This window comes from Lycorma delicatula, chromosome 4 (assembly GCF_047948215.1).
Source record: "Lycorma delicatula isolate Av1 chromosome 4, ASM4794821v1, whole genome shotgun sequence".
NCBI lineage: Eukaryota > Metazoa > Arthropoda > Insecta > Hemiptera > Fulgoridae > Lycorma > Lycorma delicatula.
This window is the reverse complement of record NC_134458.1, coordinates 59,807,443-59,826,843: the sequence shown is the minus strand read 5'-3', so window position 1 is coordinate 59,826,843 and position 19,401 is coordinate 59,807,443. Positions and strand designations below refer to the sequence as shown.

At 28.3% G+C, this 19,401-nt stretch overlaps 1 protein-coding gene across 1 annotated transcript in view; it reads right to left on the bottom strand.

Annotated features, from left to right (window-relative positions):
* Positions 1 to 11,655: 11,655 nt before the first annotated feature.
* The window catches only part of drd (drop dead), a 235,992-nt gene continuing 228,246 nt past the window's right edge, over positions 11,656 to 19,401 (bottom strand). Inside the window, exons 12-14 of the mRNA XM_075363058.1 lie at positions 19,025 to 19,214; positions 15,940 to 16,082; positions 11,656 to 13,243 (exon numbers count right to left, since the gene is read on the bottom strand). Coding sequence (XP_075219173.1) covers positions 13,094 to 13,243; positions 15,940 to 16,082; positions 19,025 to 19,214 — 483 coding nt within the window. The 3' untranslated portion in view covers positions 11,656 to 13,093. The remainder of the gene's footprint in view (positions 13,244 to 15,939; positions 16,083 to 19,024; positions 19,215 to 19,401) is intronic.

Here is a 19,401-nt window from a genome sequence, read left to right as displayed (position 1 = left end):
GGCCGGATGGATCTAAATCTTGAAGTGTATGCGCTAGATGTCTTTCTCGTTATATCTAAAATCGACAAGGGAGATTAGTGGAAACGATTAATCGTGCAATTTCCGATATAAATTTGTTGACACAAAAATCGGATGAATTGACACTTTTCTTTTAAACACGGTAGAAAGGAATTCGAGAAAAATGCACCGATTACTTCGGTAATGTCTACTTCATACACCTATCGTAATTACAGACCTATCCAAGGATTTATCGTAAATATACTTTGTTATTCCTTGTATATGAAAAATATCGATGTGTTTTGAATAAAAATTACTCTACAAAATCAATTTTTATTTTTTTTTTAAGTGATTTCCTAATTTATGTTTTACAAATTGAATACACAATTAAGTCGATGATGCAGGTAATTACGAAAATACCATTCGAAGTCCATTAAAAGGTTTTGCTTTGAACAGTTTATGGAAGTTTATGAAGCTTTATTTAATATTAAATTAATTATTAATGCCAAAGTATAATTTTAATCAAAAATATACATGTATAAAATTATGTTAAATTAGAACTGCCATTTGCAATTATATTTTGATAAGCACAAAAATTTATTTATTTTTTTTTTTAATAATATTTGTATTATAACTTTATAGTAAAAAATGTAAAACGAAATATTAAATGCTCAAAAATTAATTTCATTATGTACATTAAAATATTTACCAAAGACTTTTTTTGTAAACATATTTTAGATGTAGTAAACTCGTATTAATTTTTTATTTATTATTACATTATGACGTAAAAAGGTTCTGGAGGTATGATATTTAGTAAACGGGTGAAATCCATAGAAAAAGGTTGAATTACATAGCTTTAATGTTTCTTTGATTCTTAAAAACCTGTTTAGATAAAATATATTACATACCTTTTATCTATTATTCTACGCTAGTTCTTTTATATGTATATATTTATATGTTATGTTTAGATTATTTCTACGTAGGACGGTTTGATCCTCCTGAGCTAGTAAGAGCCCAAGGCAGCACAGCAAAAACGAAGGTAGAGAGAAATTGTTTAGACGTTCAAAATTATCTCGTGTCTTTAACGTTAGACCCCCGGTTTCATTCATAAGAATTTTTAATAATACTTTTTAATAAGATCGTAAACTGTGTTTGATAACAACAAGAAGAAATATCAGCACTGTTTCTGTACGATCGGTCTCGGATGTCGAATTAGATTTTTTGTTTTGAAAGTCTTATTTTGGATAATATTTAATAACCTTTTCAAATCAACAGCTGACGTTCGATATTTTGTGAACCGTCATGTGTTTGAACCTTCGTCCGACTTACTTTTAAAGATAACCTTTAATCTTATTTTTAAAAAAACAGTTCGGAAGAATGCGGGAAGTAAATATATAAAAATATGATCATAGGAATACCATATCAAGACCGTCTGTTTAGTTGAAAAGCAAATAAAATACTGTTTTGGTGTGGGCCCTATGAATTAGTGATTCTCATAAAATCAAGTGCATTATTTTCGTTTGATTTTTGAGAAAAAAGCTTTGTTGTTCTCGGGTGAAAGATTACTTTTAGATAGAAATATTAAATTTTCACGAATTATTTTTTATTTTACTATTACTAAAACATAGTATTTAAATTTACATTAAATGTAGTCTAGCTTCCTTCCTATTAACATTACTTATTTGTCGTTTCTAAATTATAAATATATTTGTTTTTAATGTAAAAATGAATCATCAGTTTGAAAATTCTTTATATTTATTGGATGTAATCAAAAATATAATTTAAGTTTATTTACGTATTCGATTAACATACGGTATCGCTAAAGCTATTAGTCAACTAAAGCTCAGGTCGTAGTAAAATAATTATTTGTACAGAAACATCTTACATTCTTATCAAATTATTTACAATCATTCATAATTTGATTTACTTAATTGTATTATATACAGTATATTTAACATATTAACATGTATTAATGTATTTAAGTTTATAAGTATTTATGATAATTAATAAATATCTATTTATTATATTTTGAAGATATATATTTTTTAATCTTCATATTATTATTTATTTATAATATTTTATATTAATTATGTAAATAAAAAAGTCATCGATAAGAATAAGTGTTTTTCATTTAATGTGTCCGATTATCGTATTAATATTCTAATAATAGTAATAATTAAGGCAGGTTGTCAACTTTTAGCAGCTGTTGTGATGATCGCTTTTCTGGAACAAGCATAATAATAAATGTACTAATCTCACTCGATGGTAAAATGGAACACTATCGTGAAAACTTACAGCCTATTTATACTTTCCTGTCTACCTAGCTACAGCCAGGTTACAGTAATTGGATCCAAAATACAAAATACTGAAAACTAACGGATCAAAATTGATCGATTGAAAACTAACAGATCAAAAATTGCCTTATGTGTTTTACACCGGGATGCGTCTACGACTAAGTTTTGAAATCTATGCCGCACTTTGCCATTTGTATTATTTTATTATTTCGCACTTTGTACTGATCTTAGCATTTTTTCATCTCTCTTTTCCCTTCTACTCCTTTTCTTGGTACGCCATTTTAGTCCTACATAATGATAAGTCCTACATTTGCATCAAGGTTTACGTATTCCATTAAAACATATTGTTGCGTGTCCGCGGTTCGACAAGGATATTGAGAGACTAAAATCGTGAAAATCTTTTATAAATACAATTATTCTAAAAATATATAAAATAGAATAAAAAAAATAATAATAAATATATATAAACATACAAAGTAGTAATCCAAATAAAAAACAAGATTAATTTAATGACTATTAAATTACAAATACCACAATACAGACCAGCTTAAAAAAACGTTAAGATGACTGATAGAAACTAATATTGCATTAACAATAAGATAACAACAGAACAGTCTAAAGTTCATGCAATTCACTTTCTACACGTGTATTACTTTTACTGTTTCTAAAAGTAATACCTTACCTTACCCTTTATGAATGAATAGATTACTGCTAATTTCACTACTGTTTACTAATAACTTACCTAACAGTGACAGTTTTCCTTAGAGCAGATTGCATGATATTAAAAGGTTTAGGTCCATGATTACGCAAAATTTGTTGAAATCCACGGATTTACACCTACACTTACACTTTACCGGTTTTAGATATCCTTGTTTCTTGTGTCACAAGTATCGTTTATCATTTATATTTAAAAAAATGTAAATGTTCGTTTGTTCAAAATCTTAAAACTCCGAAAGTTTTTCATCGATTGCTTTGAAATTTTGACATACCGTTGCATTTGAATACGCGCGTATTTTTATATGCCTAAGATGTCACACCTGTGACAGGTAAAAACATGCTATTTTTGAAAAACAGTGCTATCTGTTGGACGTAAAAGCAACACACGCTATACTAAATATTTTACGATTACATTTCACTGTTTCCAATATGTGTCTGCTATAGACTAAAAACCTACTGGAAGGATTTACGCGTGGGGAAAAAGGGAAAAATCGAAAAAGGTAAAAGGGAAGAAGGTAAAAAGGGAAGAAGGGGAAAATGGAAGAAGAAAAACGGGGAAAAGGGAAATGGAAAGGGGAAAGGAGAAAAAAGAAAATATAAAGGGGAAAATAGGAAGGGGGAAAGGGAAAGAGAAACCGGGGGTGAAAGTGAAGGGGAAATTGGGTGAAAGGGAAATGGATCATGGTAAAAATAAAAATGGGAAAAGGGAAAGGTTAAATTTTGTGAAGTTTCGTAATGTTCATTTTGTTAATGTTTTATCAAATTTTCAATTGTGTTCATTTAATCTATAGATATACTCATACCTAGCAATAGCGAAGCATTGCCGGGTCTGCTAGTTAGTAATAAAAGTACTTTGATTTATAGATAAATAAACACGAGATACATTATAAGCGACGCCAGCGTAAATATAAGATTACTGCGTACAGGCGGTACAACAAATCCTAATGCTTAGTTCACGACAGCGACAGCCGCGATTCGAATCATTCCACTGTTCTTTTAGCATAACATTTGCCTCATTATCTTTTTTTCTTTTTCTGTTTAGCCTTAGGAACCACTGTAAGGTGTTATTCAGAGGATGAATGAGGATGATACGTATGAATGTAAATGAATTGTAGTCTTGTACAGTCTCAGGTCGACCGTTCCTGAGATGTGTGGTTAATTGAAACCCAACCACTAAAGAACATCGGTATCCACGATCTAGTATTCAGATCCGAATAAAAGTAACTGTCTTTACTAGGCTTTAAACCTTAGAACTCTCGACTGCCGATTTGCGATGACGAATTCACCACTAGATCAATCCGGTGGATTTGCTTGATTACCTAACAGCGAATGGACCTTCGTAAAATGTATTACGAAAAAATATGTTTTATCCATTTTTCAAAATCGTAAACGTGACAAGAATTACAGAAACGCTTATGTGAAGCTAGGAAATGTACGATAATAGGTCTACACATAAAATGGTATAAAGTGCAAATCAAAATGTATTGTTACCTTTATTGAGTGCTGGTGTTCTATTTTATTTTTAGATATTCAAAAATTAATGCACGATAACGATTAAATACACTAAATAATGGAATCGGAGATTACAGCAGAAACTAATTATTTTTAAATGTTAAAAAATTAAAACTATTTTAATTAATGAGAGTAAACCCCATTCCGAGGTTAGTCATTAGAAATATCATCGTAATCATCAGTATCACTTTCACTATCTTCTTGTACAGAAACAATAAATGACCCCATAATATAGTCAATAATGTGTTCTTATCGCATATATTCAGCTTCTGTTTTCAAAACTACATCACAATACACCTTCCAATTTTTGTCAAAATGAAATTTTTGAGCCCGTCTCATAACACAAATGTCAAAGTCATCTAGTCCCATTGCAGGCAATCAACAGGGTTTGTATTTTATTGGAGTAGAAAAAGAAGTCTCCGTCGGATTTTCGGCTAATTCTTCTAGCAACCGTCTATTATAGCGCGTAAGTGCTATGCAGCACTTACACGCTGCATAGAGCGCATTTGGCCTTACAACCACCGTGTGTTCGATGACACTCCGAAAAATTGATTAACATAAAGATCCTTTCACGGTTTCCCGAATCCGAAATAAGAAGAAAGAACAAAGTAAAACCCAGTAGCATAAGAATTTTATCCGGTTGGTTCTACTTATAACGTGGTCGACGTATGTTAAAAATGTCACGTGTTATCAAATATAACAATAATCAAATCATTAATAGTATCTTCTCGAATGAAATTGTAATTATTGATAATATACTTTTATAATATGGGATATCTTTGCCGTGTGTAAGTTAAAGTTTTTTACTATTTATTGAAAGAACTATTTTATGAAATCAAAGAATTACATTACTGAAAAAAAATAATAATATATATATATAAAAGCTGTATTTATACACGAAATAAAAGACCAGTTATACTTTCATTAGAGTGAAGTTTTTCAGCAAAACTAAAGTAACTGTACTGTAAAATACATTTAAATTATTATTTAATATTACTAATTTAAATATTATTTAATTACATTGGAAGTACAAAAATAATAGCAAAAACTACTTCCATATGATTTTATGTTAAATTGTTAATAATTTTAAAGGTTGCTACCGTTACGGTCTACGTGCATTTCTGCATGCATTAAACAGAATGGTCCATTTAAATAAATTAGTGGTAAATTAATTTATTTCTACATAAGTATTAAAAACTATCACTAATTTATACATGCATAACACACGCACACACACACACACACACACACACACACCTCTTTGTTTCTTCTCTAGAGTCAGTTCAAAGTAATCTTAATCAAACAAAATAATTTGTACATTATTGAATTAAAGAGTTACATGCATGCGTGCATGAAAAAGATTCTACATGATGAAAAGATTGCGTGAGAATGCGATTCTACAAGTTTTATACTTCACACTTCAAAAGCACGTCTGTTTTACAAATAAAATAAAAATTCATATTTATTTACGTAATAAGCAACAGTGTGATATCAATCTCACCACATCGTAATAACACAAAACATGTCGACAAATACAGCACATTTACATTTTCACATACACACACATACACACACACACACACACTTTCTCTCTCTCTCTCTCTATCGGGATACAATACACTACCCTCAAGAAATTTTTTTTAAGATTCAATCAAAAGAAAACTTATCGCGCTAAAGCATGTAAAGTTTGTTTAGCACTAAAATCACGTTTAATCTTAATTCTGTGCTTCTGACCGATTTTTTCTGATCGATATCAATTATTATCGGTATTTCTAGATAGTGTGAAAGTTTTAGATTTCATGTCAGATGATAGAATCTTGTAGAAATCTTGTAGAAATAAATAAATTTATTTAATGTTTAATTAAACTTCATATATTTTTCTTTGAAGTATCTTCAAATAACGAGTATTCAAATTATAAAAATAGGATGCGAGATTGCTTGGCGTCCATAATAGTAAATAATGTGAACCGATATTTAAAAAATTCATCTTTCTAAAAACATAACGATATCCTGTTTTATTTCATCAGAGGTCAGGACTACTTCTTACGTAACAGAATAAGATTATAGCTAACGAAGAATAGCCTTATTTTGTTTCTACTGCTACTTCAGTTAAATTTCTTGACGGATTTAAAAGATCTTCCTACTAATTTATGTTAAATAAAATTAAAAACTTTTGTTTAATAAAACCAATAATATTAATTAAAAAAGAATTCAATATTTAATTTAAATTTGTTGCATATTCATTTAAAGCGCAAACGTCAAATGTGCAAATATTACGAGCTCAATAATTTTAAGACGGTTTAGGAAAATGTTACTTGACCGATTTCAGTTGTTAACTCTTCACATGTTCTTGTTAATATTATCTCATATATATAAAAAAAAAAAAACTGAAAAAAAAAAAAAAAAGTTTTTTTTTTTTTTTTTTTGTGTGTGTTATGAATATATATATATATATATATTCATAACACACACAAGTATGTATATATACTTGTGTATGTATGCGCGCGCGTAGAATATTCATAAAACACTAACCTCTTCTTTTTTTTACAATCGATTTTATATTTCGTAATCCTGTTCCGATCAATATTTTTCAATTGTTTCCTTCGATCTGTTTAGGCAAATACTGGGGCAGGTGTTCTTTTATCCCTGGAGTAGGTCAAGCATTACTCGTCAAAGTTTATAAACCGCAAACACGTAGATACGCAGCAGTCCTATCTAACTTATCTGAAATAGTATTGTTGGCTCTGCTAACAGTACAAAGGAGGGGTTAGTGTACTGCGACAACCTAGTAAATAGCAAGAAGCCGGTTGTAATCCACCCCGTATGTCAGCTGAGCTTTCTAAATATTGACGAGTAATACCAGTCTCTAACGCGAGGTACATGATCTATAATTATGCACCCATTCAAGTAAAGTATATGTTTATTTACTAATTAACACTATTAATCGATTACCACTTATTTCATCGTTTCAGTTTTTTGGATATTTACTATACGGAATTCCAAAATCTTCTATATAATTTATTTTTAATCACTACCTAATTATTGGGGAGGATAAAAATAAGACTATGAAAATATTCCCGTAAAATGTTTCTCATACCGTAAGGAAAATGAAATTTAAAAAAAATTAACATTATTATATTTATTTAATTCTACAAAAATAAATACATTTAATCTAATTCTAAACTAAAAATATGTATACTATTCTATTGAGCTAACTAATACACTAACTTTATTTTTAGTTTCATATCAGGCATTTGAAATTTTCACTTATATTATAAATAAAATCACAATCAACATACCAACATAAAACGGATATTATCACTCTTAAATTTCAAATTTGATAAATATTATTAAAATGTAATGTAATTACACTGATCTTTGTATCAGCTGTGTTTTTTAATATTTCCATTATTCTAGATATTTGCGATATGAGTTTTAAACATCGTATTCAGATAACTAATAAAGAAGTAGATGTTTCTCTACAAAATTAAAATTCATGTATGACGTTTCATGAAAATTACGAGATAGAAACTGGCTTATTTATTTACCGTCGATGTAAATATTACCGTGCAGAAATAACCGGAACCGATTATATGAACATATTTTTTTGTGTCGCCGTAACGAAGTGCAACTCGATACTAATGTAAAAGTAGCGCCTTTTTAATCGTATACTAAATAAATTTGTTATATTTCCTTTCGTGAATTCTTTGACGTACAACCCCTACTGAATAAGCGATTTGGTGATATAGTTATGAAACATTATTCCAAGGATTAACTTTTTTGTTGCTAATCAACTTTATTCTTTTAAATACAACCAATTATATGAACTAATGCACACCGATCGGATTTTCGATTGAAAATTTCAATCGAAATTCGATAACACTTTTTTAAGCATTGCGGATTAAGTCGAGTAGTACGCCCGACCTTCCGGTGAATTCCCTGTCGATAATATCGAAGCGGAGGGTAAAAGACAGAAGGTTATGGGTAATAAGTTAACGGTATTATTAAAAAGGGTAAAGAAATAAATGATTTGCCAGTTTTTATTAATAATTCATTTATTTTTATAAAGTTCAAGAAGCCTTTGTAAGCGATCTGATTTCTATAATATATTACATAAATAAATAAAAATTCATTTAAACGACCTTATATCGGTAACGTGGTACGGGTTCAGTATTATTTCATAGAATAAATTTATTTTCGATCGCAGTAAAAAAGCATTTAACAGAACAAGGCTTTTATTACGATTCAGTCTTAATAAGTCAGGTATAAAAAGTTTACTTTGACGTAGGCCGACGATCGAACAGATAACAAATCTTTAATCCTACATCATTTACTTACTGCGACCCCCGTCTGAGACGGAGGTCGCAGTTTCCTGTCAATGTAGAAGTCGTAAATGAACGTGTTACTCGGATGATGAATGTTAGAACAACGGTAAACAAATTTGACGTATGAAAACTTTACGAAAATGAAATTTACGGGGAAGTGAATCTTTATTCAGTTCTTTGAAACAGAAGGTCAGTAAAACTGATCGATAATAAAGGGCAAATCAAACTGATGTCTGTAAAATGAATGTTGATCATTGTACTTTTTTTCTTTTTTTTTAAGAAGACAAATTGGTATATTACTAAGATAAGATAATTATCTTCTAATTTACCGGTAAAATTTGAAGTTTCTGTACGTGCATCTTTTCATTTACAAGGTTTGTCAACAAAATTTGAAATACTGTGAAGTTTAAAAAAAAACGTACGCGATAATTTGGATAAAAAATTAAAAATAGACCTTCGATTCCACACTACAATCATTATCTTTTTTTTCCCGAACAGTGTATAAGTTACCAGTTTGGTAGAATCATAGCAATCAAAAAGAAATGAATGGAAGATCTTACAATTATACAATTGTGTACTGATGATACTACTGTGTAAATATTAATGCCCGATATAATTACACCATTTTTTTAACTTCGTCAGAATTGTAGCATTAAATTAAACGAGCGTGTAGGAATTCTGACTCCAAACAAATCTCAAATGAAAAATATATATGATGCATTCTAACCATAATATTTTAGAATATGACAGCCATTTTTTGTTACTAATTTAGAAGAATAGCTCAGCATTAACAAATTAACTGTGTGTGTATGTGTGAGAGAAAGAAAAAATGTAGTGAACAGATCTAAGTATTGAAAGTTGTTATCATCAATGAAAAACGAAGTAGGATTAACACTGTAAATGTTGACACTGTAGAGGAATAGCATATCACAACAGAACATTATAGGTAACAAGAAGCCTGTCACCAGTCCAGAAATACACATCTCCTATGCATCAAAGAGCTTTCTAAACTTTCTTGAGTATTATTATTATTCTGAATGTTCATTCTTAGTTTTCTAATGTCGTGTCGTGCCGTACATTTTAATTATAATGTCCTATTTTTTTTATTATTGTACAATGAAGGTAGGGATAAGAAAGTAGAAGATCAATGAATTTTATTAACAAGTTAAACATAAGATACATGAGCACACAAAACAAGTGTGTCTGTTAATTATTAAAGAAAAACTCAATTAGCATACATACTAAAACTTATTTCAAAACACCAGGTAGTGTTCCTTAAATACAGCAAAAATTAAAATAATAAATAAATAAATAAATAAAAGAACTGATACATATCCTCTTTTATATATCATCATTCACTCATGTTTCATGAACATCATTCAAACCATATTTAAAAAAAAAACCCTCTTCTCACATAAGCACACTAATACACTATAAATATTATTTTATAATTATTTCACTTATGTCTGGAACTGATGTAAACAAACTGTTTCAGTACATGGCTGAATTTTTACAATCATCTTGTTGTGACAACTCACTTTTGTAAGTATTATTTATCACATGGGGCAACCAGGCGTGAACAGCTATAGAAAAATACAAACAAACAATTTTGTTTTTTATATTAACATTATAAACAATTTTAGTATAATAAAAATGTAAATAAAAGTTTATGAAAGGTCGGCAACTAATTGAATTTAACTGATTTTTAACAATTATTAGATCTGCAGTGAAAAATCAAACTTACGTAAGTACTTTGATTTCTAAAAAGCCTGTGACAAAATATCAATCGCTAATCTTTAAATGAAGCTTCTAAGATTTTGATTTGTTGGTATTCTTATCTAATAGATTGGTTTGTGCTTAGCCCAAAAAATCATTAAGTTTTAGAAAAGAATCTAGTTAAACCTTTGAAACAAGTTAAAGAGAGTGAAATACATATCAAGAAAACAACTGACTGGAAAATTAATATGCCAGTTTTCCTGTATAAAATAGTAATGCAGAGGAAGTAATGAGGGATTCAGAGTTTTTTGTTAATAAGGATTTCACCTCAGTAACATTGTCAAGTGCAATGTTGCCGAGGCAAATTGTAACCTATGGTAGTCAAAAGAAAGCATAAACACATGATTCTTTTTAAGTGTTTAGTTTGCAGTAATCTAGAATATAATGCTGCTACATGGAATAGAGTTAAAACATATACTTTAAAAATATTGAAATTTTAATCAATTTTATAAGAATTGTTTTCCCACAATTCTTTGCACCTTCCCACAATTGCATCAAAATATACAATTGACGGTCTAATATTTTTCTGTAGAATTAACATTCAAAACATGTCGATTGAAGTTTATGTTCCAAATCTTCAATTAAGAGATTATAATCATTTTATACTCATGAAGAGTCACAGGCATTATTTCTTTGTGCAGTCATCACTGACCGATATAAATACTGTACTTATTAGTATACATATAATATAGATAATTTAACTAGATATTTATTTACTGGATTTTACTTGTCACTGGGACATTTGTTCTATGTAATTTAGTATCGGCTATTACTTTTCAGTTCCACTTGCTCTTTATTATCACTAAAAATGAAAAAAGGATAAAAATGAAAAAAGGATAAAAACCAAAAATATATGTATTTATTTAAAATAACATTAATTTCCATATCATATTTGATGGGAGGAATTTTCTGTCATTAAAGATTATGATTCCACTTACTGTATATTTCAAACTTCTCAATAGATTAAAATATATATCAAGATTTTTCTAAAATATTTTGCTTCAAGGAATAATAGTAATGATTAAAGCCAGCAATCGAGTGGATTTTTTATTTACATCAGTTCCAACATAGGTATAATGTACATTAGACTCTATGAAACATAGTATAATATTTTACTTTATAATACTATATAAAATTCCAATAGTTACTTAACGTATAATATTATAACTTAAAACTTAAAGAATAGATTACATAGTAGTTTCATATATTAAAATGTAAATTAAAATAATTTGCATGTAAAAATGTATAATTTACATCATTAATGACTGATTTAGGATTAATGGCAAATATGTACTAAGATACGATTAAAAATTTGTACATACTGTATTATGTATAGCTATGTTATATTAAACAACACATACAAATATTACATCAGAGCTTTAACATTTCAGAAGTTCTGAAATTTTTTTTGTGCATTCAGCGTTTATCAAAACAGGAACAAAAGTTACTAGTCTTTTGTATATAACATCAATCCTACATTGTCTTTGGGAATTGCCAGAAGTAAAAAAAAATTAAATAAGAAAAGAAAATGAAGCTGATGGTATAAAGCTCAATCTCTTAGTTTGATTAAAAAAAAAAATGCAATTTAAAATTTAATTTATGTAATCACATCAGTTACATCATCAGATATGTTATGGCTTCTTTGAGGGTGATAAGAATAATCGATTATGAAAATTTGAGATGATTCACTGAAAGTCTAATCTTTAATTTTTATATTTCATTTTGTTACTATGCTAATGAAATACAATGAATTTTTTCCCCTTAAACTCCCATTATTCGTCCTAAGAAATATTTCTATATTCATCTGCGTTCATCAAATAATTCTGTGAAAAACTTAGTCATTTTTATTATTTTAATTGTTTTTAAATGCATTAAAATATAATGGACTGCTAATATTGTTCTTTTTAATTAGTCTTACATTCCTGAAATGTGTTAGATGTTTCTGTTGTATCCCACAAAAATTAGTTTGTGAATATTTTGCAAGGTTTAATATTTTTTATTTTTTATTTTTACAAGATTTTTTAAAATCTGTTAGTTTTAGAAGCATCATTATTTTTTGCCTTGAACACTCAGATGAAGATAGAATTAACAGGTATTTAAAGATTACTGTGGGTATCATAAAGGAATATCACTATATAATAACTATTACTAGTGACATTGCTTTATGATACCCATAGTAATCTTGCACTGAAATACCCACTCATGCACTGAAATCGTAATTGCAGAATGGTTATCAGAATACAAACTTTAAACTTTAAATTAGATTCTGTAACAGTGTTCTTATTACAATATAGTAATATGGTTAAACTGGTTCAAAAAATGTTAATTTTTCAAACATTTTTCAGATTTATGCTTTTACAAAACACAAGAGATGTAAATTATAGTCATGCTATACCACTAGTATTACTGTTGAGTAATATAAACTAACTATGCATAATACTTAGTATTTATTTTTTTAGTTTAAATAATACACTACAGTCTTGCCGATAATGGTTTTTTGTTATGAATACTTGATGTAGGTTTATTCAAAATAATTGTCCTTAAATTTTGGAAAGGTATTTCAAACATTAATGTTAAAATTATCGATGTGATTATTATTATTGTCAGTTCTTTAAAGTCAAACTGGAACAGAAAAAAAGAAGCAATTTAAACAACAAATATGTCAATAAATATTAACACTTAACAATAATGTATTGGTACTTTCATGGTAAATGTGGCAAAGGATGGGGTAATCCACATCCAGTAATTAATATTTCAAACTCTAAATAATTAAGTTAAAATAGTAGTAATGTTTTTATTAAATTGAAAAAAAAATTGATTCATAATCATGACCAGGTAGGAAAAGTAAACTTTAAACAACAAACATTATTTCAAACAAATAATTTAATAGAATTTTCCAAACTGTTTTAATTAAAAAACTCCACCTGTGTTTTTTATCTATCTATACAGGTGTTGTAATTAAATATAATATTTTTCTAAAATATCAACTTATTTAATAATTTTTATATTATCCTCAATGCTAGTAATTTGTTATCCTCATAGAGTGTTAATCTGTTTATCATTTTTGAAAAAAAATTATGAACAATCTGTAACATTAGAAAATTTGATAACACTTTAATAATTATTAAATTATTCTGAAAACTGCTTTTTATCTGAAAATAACCAGATTTCTAGTGATTATATACACTGTTTCAATCATTATTCATAATTTTTAAATTTCACATAAATTAAATTCATTATTTGTTGTCTATTGTTTTGTAAAATGGTACTATTACATCTACAAGGTACAGTATTCCCTTCAAACTGGAATCACTGTATTCAATATAAAACATTGTTCTCACAAAAGAGGTGTGTTAATTCATGATCTATCTGTATAACTGAAGTACATCTGAAGTAGTAGTAATCAAAGTTGCTCTCTCTGAAAGTAATAATTATAAAGCCAGTCCTTGTGGTGAACAAAATAAAAGCATCATTGGTAGGGCTGAATATCAATTGCATTCCAATGGCTTTGGCATGCTGATAAGCAGTGTTATATTTGGCTTACTAAGAAAAGACAGTAAGAAACTAGTTCACTCCTCATTTTCCTTAGTAAGCCTGCAGAGGGCAACTGTTATTCTGAAAATGACTGTATCATTTTAGGGTGTTTTGTTTTACATCACCTTAGGGTGTTTTGTTTTACAATCACGTGGTTATGGCGCCTAAGACACAAGCACACACACACACACACACACACACACCTCACGCTTACTAGTCACCTCACTCACAAGCTATAGTTGATTTATTTTTAACCAAAACATTTCTAGTATGTTTTCTACAGTGATATTTTTATTTTCATATTTATATGCAAATATTTGTATTATAGTTTGCTTATAATTTTTCTTTTGTTTATAATTCATCTTAAAAATTATTATTAGAATTGTCTAAATGTAAACTTTTCTAAATTAATTAGTTTAATTTTTTAATTAAATTTTATTGGCATTTGTGCAAATTAATCCTCCATGTATTCTTTCTACCCATTGTGTCTTCTCTCTCCTTAATTAGTTCCATTATTAAGGTTATATATTAATATTTTTATAGTAATTCCTTCTGTAGTAATTTCTATGGTTTCTGTGATTTATTCAGATTTTGTCTGTACATAATTCTCTTTTTATTTATCTATGTCCTATCTCTTTGGTCATAGTTTCTACTTGAATTTCTTTAATATTAATCTATTTATAATCATAATTAAATTATAATTAGGATCCATTTCTGTCACTAGATACAATTATCACTCCATTTCCTGATTCTGAGATCTATCTAAATGTCCTTTACATCCTTTTTACCACTTATATATTATTATTATTTTTCATAATTTTTTAAAATGGTATTTTGCAGTTTTGCAATTACTGGTTTATGTTTTATACAGAACTGAAAAAACCTTTATAGTTTCCTTTGCAGTTTCTCGGTTGATCAACTTTCCTTACCTTCTTTAATTAATATAGTACTTGAGTTTTTTTTATTATTATTATTATGCCAGTATTATTATTAACCTGTTATTATTAAAACAGTATAATAAGGTGGCACAGTCTCAATGCTTGCCTTTCTGTAAAAAAAAAGAAGTAAACAGATAAAGGTCCAGTGAGGTTAGTAAATTTTAATATATCTTAGATAGTGTCTTTCTGGCCACAATTCTCTCATTGGTTTTTAACCTCACTTCTTGGTCTCACAATCCAGAGATATAAATCCAAATGATTAAAAATTGACACAGCTGAATTGATGCTACCAAACTCATGAGAGACCAAATAAGGTGTATTGAAGTACACCTAAGGTGTATATTCAAGTACACCAAAATAAGGAAACCAATTTTCTGTATGTTATGGGGTAATTAAAAGATTCAACTCATCAAATCTCTGGGTAGGAAAGAGTACTATAAAATACTGTCCACATTCAATGGATTGGAAATTATTTCCAATAAATGAATGAGTGAAGTGAGTTCCTGTTTTAACTCAACCTTCTGGCATTTCATCTGTTTAGCTATTTGTGATACTTTTTTGGCCTAACACATTTTCTGATTATTGTGAAATTTTACAGCACTGTTCCTTACTACTAGGCAGAATGATTTATGTATAACAATTCTTCATAATTTTTGTTTGTTTCAAAATAGTGGCTGTTAAAAATTATAAAAAATAAAAATAACACGCATGTTACAGTTTTTATTTTCTACACAAGATATATAATAACATATTATTATACGTTACATGTTATCATTAATATGTTAATTTAATTATTAAAATATAAAGTTAACTTACTATTAGAATGAATTAAATTAGTTAACTTACTATTAGAAAGAAAGAATAAAACATTGGTGTCCTGACTTGACCAACATAATAGAAAAATACTGGAAACTGTGTGAGATAGAATGTGTATGAAAGTCTTGTGCAAACTAAAAATCCTTTCCAAGAGAAAATTTTACACAAGAAACCTGAAAACAATCATCACATTAATACCACACAAACTATTTAAGCTGAACGTAACTTTCAAAATTAAAATCAAAAACCTACCTTTCAGATTTAAATCAAGTAAGAGCAGAAAGTTCCCTTAGGTACTATAGCCAAAAGGACTTAATGACTATTCCTCCTTCACTCAACCCAGTACTAAGTCTCAGCTACTGTTCCACTAACTAACCTGAGTTAGTAGGGTGGAGACCAATCAACTCGTAGAGGACACTCCCAAAGATTTTTATCTCTCATCTCCAATAATAATAATAATGCAGTTGATCTTATTGTTCTTAGTTTTTGAGGTTACAACAGTTCTCTAACTTTTTCTATCCTCTCTCCTATATTTTACATTTATTCAGATCAATACAACCTGACCATTCTTTATTAATTTTCTTACAGTATTATACTTTTTTTAGAGTTTTTGGAGAATTGGCTAAGGTACCCTATTCAGTTGTAGGTTGTTATCTGCAACAGATACAGATGTCTAGAAACATGTGGTTTGAAGACGGGATGTACATATGAAGTTTAGGATCTTGTTTAGTGTTTGAATTAATATTAAGGATTCTGTAATATTTCTGTAAATAATCTAAGGTTGTTGTGTGGATATAATGTCCAGCATTTTCATAATTAAAAGAAAGCCTGCAACTGGCTTGAGACTCTGTATTTATCATTATTATCTATTGTACCTAAAAATGTTCCTATCTGGAATATAACAATTCTTAGTTATCTCACGAAAAGATAGAATGAATTTCAAGAGTCAGATTGCTGTTTGGTACCCATAAATAACATAAGTCATTTTGTCAGATGTTTAATAAGTTAAATATTCTAATTTTTCATTATATTTATAATTATTTAGGTGTTACCTTTACTAAAACAAAAACAATGAAAATAAATCACAATTAATTTTGAAAAAAAAAGAATTACTGCAACTGTTAAAGTGAACAAAAAAATATTGTCACATGTTCGCAGTTTGACAAGGATACTGGGAGACTAACAAACATAAAAATTTCTTATAAATACAATTTAATTTTTGCAAGTATTATTTCTTTTACTGTTTATAAAAGAAATACTCTACACTTTATGAATAAATATAATACTGTCACTTCAACTACTGTTTACTAACTCATCGAACAACTTTGTGTATTCACCCACTGTCCACACAGGAACACTTGTGATGTACTCTTCACTCGTTGTTACCATACACTTACTGATATTACTGTCATCACAACCAAGTCGAACTCAGGCTTGTAAAACTACTCACTGTTATCACAATTGTACTGAACATAGCCTCGCAAAACCTTTGACTATTCCAACTAGTCCATGTTAGTATTTATATCCCTTGCCTGTAGTATCTGACTTGTTTCTTTAATTACTGAAGTGTAATAATTTTCATTGTCTGCACTCTTACGTTTTTCTATAATTCTTATTCTGATCTGGTAATCCTTCTGGTCAAACAAGAACTTTTGGAAGTGCCATTGTTTGTATTACAAAGAACAAATTGTTAAACGAACCCACTATTCTATGAAAAGGATCCTCTTTAGTTTTTTATAGATTCTTCTTTATTTTTTCTTTCTTCTAATTGGAAGAAACCTGTTACCTTGATCCATTACACTGGTGCTGTTAGAATATTTTCATGTAACACAGCACAAAATCTTGACTTCTAAGAAATGTAATGCCTTCAGTTACCATTTTTAACAAATTACACAACCATTTAAAAGAAATTCCCACCAATACAAAAACTGAATTAAAAAAAATTATTCTTTCACTAAACCAATACACCCTATTGAAGAGCTTAATAAGTGTAAAATTAATACTAATATTTACAAATAATGCATCTTTGTTTAACATATACTAGTACAATTGTTTCAATTAATGACTTAAAAATTGTAATTATATTTTTTACTGATAATCACACAGGGAAAGTGCATAGTGTTTCAAGCACCTACAGAGTAATTCAGTGTTAAAAGATGTACATGGTATGTTCAATCATAATATGATGAATGAGCAGACCATACATTAGTATTAAAATAAAGATTTAAAACAATACTAACTAGCCAGTTGATTTCAATCTTGAAAAGGTTTATTTCTTATGTCAATGTCCGTCTACTGCCCTAACCAAACACTTTACAACCCCATAACTCCATAGAAATAAACAAATTAGTTGATCCATCTTGCTGGATTCATTGGTAATTGAACAAGTATCGTTTTCTTTCTAGTAGTATAAAATTCAGTTCATTGATTGCTCTGTTAAGATGACTTAATAAACTATTTTTATCATAATTATATGTATGCATGTAAAATAGTAAGTACAGTAAATACTCACACTTTTCCATTTGTTGAGTCATTAATGATATTTATCATTATTTTGTTAGTTAAAATAAATCTTATATCTTAATATTAGTTAAAATAATAAGGTTCGTTTAGGTTTAGTGTTACTTATATCCTGTTTGATGATACAAATATTAAAGTTAATGCAATAATCATAAAGCTAAAGCGTAATGGAGAATAAAAAAAATATATTGTAAAAATTCTCTCGTATCCTAATTAATATAGATTATATATGTATTCTTTGTATTCTAATTTTTCTAGTATACAAAAACTCTTATCTTAGTGGGTAATTTTTAAATTTAAATTTAGATGTACTAAATGTAAAATTAGGTCAGTAAAAATTATAAACAATCATTAAATGGAAGATTTAAGGTAATTATTAGTAATGAATCACAAATTGAAAAAATTAAAAAAAAATGTATTTTTTGCTCATTACATATATGAAGTACGAGTATATTATATCGAATGAAAGGCTATTCTAATCAATTTTATCCAACCCATGAGTCATTATAAATATTACATTATATATTACTGATTAGTATTTTGCCTGTTATTGATATAAATTCAAAGTTTTAGTAACATAGTACTCAGGGCTTACCTCCATTACCAGTGTGTGCACAGAATATAATCCATGAGAAGAACAGACACCAAGTGACTGGTGCAAAAGCAGCATAATTAGCAGCATCTAATCTGTCATAGACATAATTACGGTAGCTCATCTTGACAGGACTTAAAATTGACTGGTATAAAAGAACTAATGCTACAAACCAGCCTAATGTTAACTGTCCCTAAAATCAAACACAAATATTATTTTTAAAACCTAGGATTGTTTCAATTAATATTACTGTGATAATAATCATATGCTATATAGTAATTGAGATACTGTAATTCCATTTAGTAAATGGTATCATTTATAGACAACAAGCACCGAGTTAATTTACCTTACACAAAATAAGAAAAAACAACTTTTGTCTT